This window comes from Fundulus heteroclitus, unplaced genomic scaffold, assembly GCF_011125445.2.
Source record: "Fundulus heteroclitus isolate FHET01 unplaced genomic scaffold, MU-UCD_Fhet_4.1 scaffold_90, whole genome shotgun sequence".
NCBI classification, from domain to species: Eukaryota; Metazoa; Chordata; class Actinopteri; order Cyprinodontiformes; family Fundulidae; genus Fundulus; species Fundulus heteroclitus.
Window position 1 is genome coordinate 320,897 of NW_023397362.1, and position 9,742 is coordinate 330,638.

The 9,742-nt window shown below is 37.8% G+C and overlaps 1 protein-coding gene across 1 annotated transcript; it reads right to left on the minus strand.

Annotated features, from left to right (window-relative positions):
- Positions 1-5,178: 5,178 nt before the first annotated feature.
- LOC118562384 (odorant receptor 131-2-like) lies at positions 5,179-8,482 on the minus strand. Its single transcript, XM_036134754.1, has 3 exons — positions 7,844-8,482; positions 7,009-7,191; positions 5,179-6,032 (listed from the first exon to the last, which is right to left on the minus strand). The coding sequence occupies exons 2-3, from the start codon at positions 7,138-7,140 to the stop codon at positions 5,250-5,252; spliced, it is 915 nt and encodes a 304-aa protein (XP_035990647.1). The 5' UTR covers positions 7,141-7,191; positions 7,844-8,482; the 3' UTR covers positions 5,179-5,249.
- Between the last annotated feature and the right edge of the window lie 1,260 nt (positions 8,483-9,742).

Here is a 9,742-nt window from a genome sequence, read left to right on the forward strand (position 1 = left end):
GTGGCAACCTGCGGAGAAATGTTCAACAGGTTAAGATTAAACAGAACACACTAATGTTTTATAAAGTCAGAAACAAAGCAGTTGAGTATCTGTAATATTAAATATGCTTGATAATAAATATAATTCAAGCAATCATCAGTATGGAATCATAAATACAAGATACCAATAACCTGACATTTGTAGGCATTGTGTATCTTAGCTCATTAGTTCTATAATCTTCACAATTAATTATTCAGGTCATCACTTTAAACAAATTAATATTTTCACTTCATGCTCATTTTCAAAGATGACAGAGGTTTTTACCTAAAAACTGTGATCCATTTAAACACATTTTACATTCTCAAATGAAGATATTTTGTAATGGTTTATCATCATAACGATACAAGGTTTTATGACAAGAACGTCGAGATAACACAAGTGTGTACAAAGTTTAATTATCTGTTTTGATCAATAATTATTTTCTCCACTGCTGTAACAAATGCATCTCCAAACCAAAGACAGCAAAACAGTTTAAATTGGAAAGCATAACAGTAAATATACATTTTGTTAGTAACAATCAATGTATTACACATCTTACAGTTTTATTCCCTTAACAGAGGATATTTAATTAAGCAATCATTATTCTGCTTAACCAGAAATAACATCACAAAGCACAAGCTCACCCGCTGATGGCCACATAAGGTTACGCTGCACGCAATAAGTCAATTCTGCTTGACATATCCCAATATATAGTTAATATGGAGGAAAGTCTTGGGAATAAAAACATAGTCAGCAGAATAATATGTGTGGGTGGGTGTTTTTGTGCGTATGTGTATGCATGCTACTGGGGCAACGTGTTTGTAGTAATGTGCAAAAAGTGGGGATGATGGGATGATTTTTTTGTCATTTTTTGTCATTCTTTCTCATGGTTTGTTTCTTTGTACCTGGTCATTTTTTCTTCAATATTAAAATCTTGCACTTACCAGTTTATATTTAGGTCCTTCCTAAACCAAAACATAACAAAAGTGCTCACATGGCTTTTTTTTACATCCTAAGAAATCTTAACAGGTTGATCTACATGTGGATCCTATTATTTGTGGAACAGGGTTTGAATCAGTTAGAATGTGGGAGTGTCAGGTTCTTATAGCATAATGTCTTCTAACATGATTTAAATAAAAAGGCTTATGACAATATAGGCCAATACGAGCATATCCTGCAAATGCTATGTGCTCCATCTCAGTGTCTAATTCCCAAAGCAAATAAAATGAATGAAAAGCTGTATTTCACACATCTGTGAAGTTCGAGTTTCAACAACCAACACTTATTTTGCTTCAAGTTAACATTCGCATACATGGGATCTAACTGAGCCCTGGAGACATGAGAGCTGCACATCAGCTCTGCTGCCCGCTGATTGCCAATAATGAATGAATAGGATATGACTGTCTTTGTTTTTGTCTCGTGGCAATGCCGCTGTCAGGTATTAGTGAGAGGCAAAATCAGAGGGGAGACACAGACAGGGCAGATGGGCTGCAGCTGGACCAAGCGATTACTTCCACCTAGATAATCTCTGCTCTGTTTCTCAAAGTGCTGGAACTTGATCACTTCACAGTTTCCTTATTCAAAAAGTCTAGTCTTATTTAAAAGGTCAGTTATAGTCTGACTTTCCTACCACACTGCCTTGCATAAGAAGTAATTAAAACCTTAAAGGACACAACTATCTGCTCATTTAATTTCAATATATTTTTCATTCACATCTTTGCCTAACCAAACCTTACAGTGACCAGGAGGTACATAAACCTGATGTTGCCCTATTTGATCATTTTTCTGTTACCTTTGAAAGCATCATTTCCAGTGACTCATTTAGCCAAAGGGACATCGTAAGAAAACGCACCTTTAAGGACAATGCCACCGAAACTTTTATTCAAGCTTACCTTGATACTTCAACCTTGGGCTGCAACTCAGTAGATAAGCTAGTAGATAACTTTCATTCTAAAGTCTCAGACAAAATAGACTGCATTGCTCCAGTTAAAGTGAAAGTTCTTTATGGGAAGAAAAAATCTCTTGGAGAAATGCTCCAGCAGTTAGAGGTGAAAAAAGGGAGTGTCAAAAAGCTGAACGCAGGTGGAGAAAGAACAGACTGCAGGTTCACTATGACACCTATAAAGAGAGACTTTACAGATATAACTTACAACTGAAAAATGCAAGAGTATCTTTCTTCTCTGAGATCATCAAGAAAAACATTAATAATGCTTGTGTCTTATTTTCCACAGTTGACAGGTTAACAAATCCTCCTGTGCCTGTGACTTTTTATCTCCACTCCACCAGGGCATGCAATGAATTTGCAAACTTCTTTACTGAAAAAATCCTAAAAATTAGAGGATCAGTTTGTACTTCCATATCAACACCAGAACCAAAGCTGTATTCAGCTGGAACTTATCCTGACAAAATGTCCCAATTCAGTCAAATAAACCACAAAAGCTTAGAGGAGATCATTCAGCAGCTACGTTCCTCCTCCAGCTGCATTGATGTTCTCCCCACAGCTTTCTTTAAGAAAGTTTTACCTGGCATAGCGTCTGATTTGACCCAGATAATAAACACGTCCCTTCTGTCAGGTGTTTTCCCCCAGTCCCTAAAAACAGCAATTATCAAACCACTGCTGAAAAAGAACAATTTAGACAAACTTGTACTCCAGAACTACAGGCCCATCTCAAACCTCCCCTTTATCAGTAAGATTATTGAAAAAGCTTTCAACAATTAAACACCTTCTTAACAACGACCAGCCGCTTTGACATTTTCCAGTCAGGTTTCCGTGCTCACCACAGTACAGAGACCGCCCTTATCAAGGTTTTTAATGACATCCATATAAATACAGACTGTGGAAAAACCACAGTGCTGGTTCTGTTGGACCTCAGTGCAGCATTCAATACTGTCGATTACTCCATTCTGTTAGAGCGCCTGGAGAACTGGGTCGGCCTCTCTGGTACAGCTCTTCACTGGTTTAAATCCTACTTAAAGGACAGGGATTTTTTTGTATCAGTAGGTGACTTTACATTAGAGATGACAAAAATCACATGTGGGGTTCCCCAAGGGTCCATCCTGGGTCCCCTCCTCTTCAATATCTACATGCTCCCTATTGCTCAGATAATAAAAAAAACAACATCAGCTACCATAACTACGCAGATGACACACAGCTTTACATCACCATGTCACCAGGTGACTATAAACCAGTTCAAGCACTGAGTAAATGCCTAGAAGAAATCAATACGTGGATGTGCCAAAATTTTCTTCAATTGAATAAAAACAAAACAGAAGTAATAATATTTGGACCAATAGAGTAGAGATCAAAAGTTAGCACACAGCTTCAGTCGCTTCAGCTAAAAACCACTAATCAGGCCCGAAACCTCGGTGTCGTGATGGACTCAGACCTGAACCTCCAAAACCATCTAAAGACAATTACAAGGTCGGCTTTCTATCATCAGAGGAACATTTCCAGGATTAAAGGACTATTGCCTCAGAAGGATCTGGAAAAACTAATCCATGCATTCATCCATGCAACGGTGTTTTCCCAGGCCTGCCTAAAAAGTCAATCAGACAGCTGCAGCTGATCCAGAACACTGCTGCCTGCGTCCTCACTAAGACTAAGAAAGTAGAGCACAAAACTCCAGTTGTAAAGTCCTTACACTGGCTCCCTGTATCTCGGAGAATAGACTTTAAAATACTTCTGTTAGTCTATAAATCCCTGAATGGCTTAGCACTTCTGGCTCCAGCCTACTCTGCATACCTAGAACCAGAACCAAACACGGAGAAGCAGCATTTAGTTCCTATGCTCCACTTATCTGGAACAAACTTCCAGAAAACTGTAAAAGTGCGGAAAGCCTGAGTTCTTTTAAATCAAGATTAAAAACACATTTGTTTAGGATTGCCTTTGACTGTTCTAGTTAAACTGTTCTACTGAAACATCATTAGCTCAACTTTTTTAGTCCAACTGTTTTCAATGTTCTATTTTGTTTCTACATTTTATTCCTACTTGGTATTATTCTGTTTTATTTTCCTATATTTTAATCATGTAAAGCACTTTGCATTGTCTCTGTACTGAATTGTGCTAGATAAATAAATTTGCCTTGCCTTGCCTTACCTTACCCTGCCTCTCGGCCATCAAAATGCACCCCTCGTGACCCCGTGAGAGAAAACCCGAAAAAGAAGATGGACAGATGACATCATTCATATGTGCCATAAGCATAATGTTTGGGATTCATCTGCTTGTAGTTAATAATTTAGACTAATAAGGAATAAAACTGGAAGAAATTTATGTGACCTTTATTTTGAAAGCGATATGGCTCTTCTTTTTCGGTCTATAAAAAAAAATGCTTGTTGTTCGCACATTCATGGAAGGTTTTCTCTTGAGGAAGGAGATTAACAGTTTCTATCCATCCTTTATGTAGCACCTAGCTGGTAAGTGAATATGTATGGTTGTACAATGTGGTGCTGTTTTACTTATATTGATTATAAGTTTATTCATTATATGTAAAATACATTTCTTGACCAAGCTACGCTAGCAAGTGCTAGTTCATCACGTTCATCCTTTTGTGTGGCTAGCTAAATCTAAAACATGGTCATATGTGGGGTGTATGATTTCATGTTTTATTTTATTTTCAGCTCTTACGGTGTGTTTATGGTGTTCTATCATTAAATAAATGGGTTGGAATACCTCACCATGATCCATCAGTCCTTATTATTGAGTGCATTATCTGAATAAAGTCTGGCTAGGATGCTACATAAACTTTCTGGATGGGTGTAACATTAAATGGGTGGGTGTAACATTAAATGTAGACTTCAGGCATCCCTGATTCATGACAGAAATCAGTCATAACTTCCCACTTTTTCACAGCAAGAACACTGAAACAAAATTTAAATCCAGGGATGACTGAATCATCATACTGAGAAAATTCAATCAAATCAACCTTCCCACCATACTACTTTCCCACTGGGCCTGTTTTCTGTGGTATACTTTCACTGATGTAACAAAGTTTTACCCTTTTAGATGTAGTTGAATGCCGTGCGACAGACTGGCGACCTGTCCAGGGTGTACCCCGCCTCTCGCCCAGTGAACGCTGGAGATAGGCACCAGCACCCCCCGCGACCCCATGAGGGAGAAGCGGTTTGGAAAATGGATGGATGGATGGATGTAGTTGAAGACAGCAAAATAAAGAATGCACCCCCCAAAAATTTGCTGGCTTTTGAAAAAGGTTCTTGAAACGATAAAACATTATTTAAATCTTTTCTGGATTAACATTTGTAGTGGTGAGCAACAGATATCGTTTCAAGTACTCTCTGAACATCTTGTCCCTTATACCATAAACCATCGGACTGATGAGACGTGGCATAACCTGAATCAGTATTGAAATTACATATCGAATGGTCAGAATATCATTCGGAAACAAACTTGAAAGGCCGTCTATTGTTATATTATATACATACTTTAGCATACACAGCAACAGCTGGAAGCCATGGAGTAGGATGGTGTTTCTCGCTTTCTTTGCATTTGCTGAAGCAGCCTTTGCAGTGAAAAGAATCCTGAAGTATGTATAGAAGAGAATGAGCCAAACAATGACTAGAAACACAATGTTGGACACATCTTTCTTTTCTGCAAGGATCGGGCTTGTGAAAATGTTAGACCACAAGCAGAAAATCCTGGAATGAAAGTACTCTGCAGGTCTTGTAGCCATCACTATGAACACATCTGGTAGTATTGTCAGTAAACTTAGAAACCATATCATAGCAATCACAATGTAGGTTTTCCTGACCGTACAGATCTGGGGGTGGCGCAGAGGGAAGCATATGGCCAGGTAACACTCTAAAGCCATGGCCGCAAGTGTTAAGGGGTTGTTTAGGCTGGAAGATATGGCAATCACTAGCATAATGATACAGAATGAGACATTGAGTGTGAACAATATGTAACTCAGGACTTGGAGGAGGATCAGCAATGCCAGTGTGGTGATATCGTTGATTACCAGGTGGATATAAAGGATGTAACGAGAGTTTGTGTTGAAAACCTGAAACAAAGGACAAGATTTTTTTAGGAAATAAAAAAGAATGAAATATTTGGTTAGCAAGTTTACCTTTTAGTTTAGACTTCTTAAGCAAATAACAAAACAATCTTGATACCAATTTGTTAAAGAACCGTTTTTCCCTTTCTGGCATTTTATTTGAAAATGTTTTTGTAAATACCACAATGTGACATGGTCAATAAAAGCAATATCTTAATGGTGTGTAACCTCTCACTAATGATGCAAGAAAGTCATTAAGTTTCTATTTTTTCCTGATACCTCTTTCTTTTGGAGGATCTACAAAACATGTTGTTTCCTAGTGGTATTTGTAAGGTGGGTTATATTCATTTCCAGTTAATTATTGTTACAAAGTTCTCCTTTTGAATGCTCTTGCCGTTGTGAGTTAAAAGTTTTTGTATTTCAGTTTCACAACTCTTGTTAAGTTTTAAATTTACCTTTAGTTTTAAATTTTAGTTTAGAATTTTCAGATCACAAAGTTCAGCAAACGTTTTATAACTGCATTATTTGTAACAGCAGGAGTAAAACCAATAATGATTGAATAAAACAACACATTTTGAGGATCATTCTCCATCTTAAATAGATATTTGTGAAGATAATGCAGATATGTGTAAATTAAAAATTCCCAATGGGCTCATTTTCTTATTCTGTCATTTCTTTGCTCAGTTCACATTTTAAACAGAAAGTACAACAAATAAAAAACAATATTCCTATAATTGTAACCTAACTTCTCTATATTTAACTATATTTACCTTTTGAAATGTAACTTTTCACGAAAGACAACTTGGTGTGGGCTACTTAGGCTATCACACAAAACCCATGATCGATCGATCGATCGATAGATAGATACATACACACACACACACACACACACACATACAAATGTACATAATTGATTTAGGCACATTTGAATTGACTGTGCAAATTTACATAAAAATGGACATAGACAAAATTGATAGCCTACCTGATGTTTTCTAAATGTATGAACCAGGGTGGCATTAAGGTATATGATTGCAAGGGAGAGGACAACAGTGATCACATTCTTGATGATCGCTACAGAAAGTGGATCCCGAATGACAGTTGCAGTATAATTCATCCCAGCATTTAAAGGGGTTGTGACACATCTGACACCTGACAGTGTGCCAACCTGCAGAGAAATGTTCAACAGGTAAAAGTTAAACAGAACACACTATTTTATACAGTCAGAAAAAAAGCAGTTGAATATTTGTAATATTATTATGCTTGATAATAAATACAATGCAAGCACTGATCAGCATAGACTCATAAATACAAGATACCAATAATCTGACATTTTTAGGCATTTTGTATTTTAGCTCATATTAGTTCGGTAATCTTCACAATTAATTATTCAGATCATCACTTTAAACAAATTTACATTTTCACTTCATGCTCATTTTCAAAGATGACAGAGGTTTTTACCTAAAAACTGTGATCCATTTAAACACATTTTACATTCTCAAATGAAGATATTTTGTAATGGTTTATCATCATAAAAATACAAGGTTTTATGACAAGAACGTCGAGACAACACAAGTGTGTACAAAGTTTAATTATCTGTTTTGATCAATAATTATTTTCTCCACTGCTGTAACAAATGCATCTCCAAACCAAAGACAGCAAAACATTTTAAATTGGAAAGCATAACAGTAAATATACATTTTGTTAGTAACAATCAATGTATTACACATCTTACAGTTTTATTCCCTTAACAGAGGATATTTAATTACGCAATCATTATTCTGCTTAACCAGAAATAACGTCACAAAGCACAAGCTCACCTGCTGATGGCCACATAAGGTTACGCTGCACACAATAAGTCAGTTCTGCTTGACATATCCCAATATATAGTTAATATGGAGGAAAGTCTTGGGAATAAAAACATAGTCAGCAGAATAATATGTGTGGGTGGGTGTTTTTGCGCGTGTGTGTATGCATGCTACTGGGGCAACGTGTTTGTAGTAATGTGCAAAGGGTGGGGATGATGGGATTATTTTTTTTGTCATTTTTTGTCATTCTTTCTCATGGTTTGTTTCCTTGTACCTGGTCATTTTTTCCCTCATTATTAAGATCTTGCACCTACCAGTTTATATTTAGGTCCTTCCTAAACCAAAACATAACAAAAGTGCTCATATGGCTTTTTTTTACATCCTAGGAAATCTTAACAGGTTGATCTACATGTGGATCCTAATATTTGTGGTACAGGGTTTGAATCAGTTGGAATGTGGGAGTGTCAGGTTCTTATAGCATAATGTCTTCTAACATGATTGAAATAAAAAGGCTACTACAATGTAGGCCAATATGAGCATATTCTGCAAATGCTATGTGCTCCATCTCAGTGTCTAATTCCCAAAGCAAATAAAATGAATGAAAAGCTGTATTTCACACATATGTGAAGTTCGAGTTTCAACAATCAACACTTATTTTGCTTCAAGTTAACATTCACATACATGGGATCTAACTGTGTTCTCTGAGAGATTTCCTTAAATGTTGTACATTTTATTTAAGACATTTCCAACACACACTACTTTTTTTTATTCTTTCATTACCCTAAGTTGCCAATAAAATAACTTATGCTAGAACTGTCCAGGATGTACCCCACCTCAGCTGGAGAAAGGCACCAGCACCCCATGTGACCCCAATAGGGATAAGCGTGTTGGAAAATGGATGAGTGGATGGATAACTTTAACCTGACGAGCCAGATGAATTTCGTTCCGCTTAGCTCCGCCTAGCTTCACTCAGGACGCAAGGCTGGAGTTTCATAGATGTGACGTAGTGGAGAAGCCACCGTGAGACTGTTTTGATTCAGACATCAAGGAAGCAAGCGTTAACATTGATGTTGCCATTTCTTCCGTGTTGTACAATCTACCTAATATTGTTTCATTAAAAAACATCAGAGAACTTTTTGTGATTGGCTCGCGGACTTCCTGTTTGCGTTAAGGCGTATTGTGTCACTTCCTGTTGTTGCTGTGTGAACGACGGAGCTTTGCTCCAGGCTCTCTCGCTTTTTATCTTTAAACCTCTTTGCTGTAACATCTGTTTCCAAACATAAGCACTTTTAAAACATTGTCTGTGGCTGCTCATCACGTTTGGGAACTCCTCGTGTTTCACACGGTTTGTTCTTTGGCGTGATAATAGGGCGTTAGCCTAGCGCTAGCCAAGCCTTAGCCTCATAATGGCTTCTCCGTCTCTGACTAAGTCTCCTATCTGCTGCTCTCTGTGTCAGATGTTCAGTTATTCCTCTGCCTCCTTTAGTGATGATGGTACATGTAATAAATGTAGTGTTTTTGTAGCGTTGGAGGCGAGGGTGTCAGAATTGGAGACCCGGCTCCGTGCTGTTGAAAACCAGCTGATAGCCGCTCTTTGCTAGCGCGGAGCCGCATAGAGTAACTTCACGTAGCGAACCTAAAGCAGTAGCACCCGAGCAGCCTGGTAACCAGGCTGGCTGGGTGACAGTTCGTAGGAAGCATAGCTCTAGATTACAGACCCCAGATCACCACCAACCCATCTGCGTTTCTAATAAATTTTCCCCTCTGAGCGACAATCTCGCCGAGGAGCCGACCTTAATTATTGGCAGCTCCATAATGAGAAATGTGGCACTAAAGAAACCAGGGACCATAGTTAAATGCCTACCAGGGGCCAGAACAGGCGACATAGAATCCTACCTAAAACTACTGGCT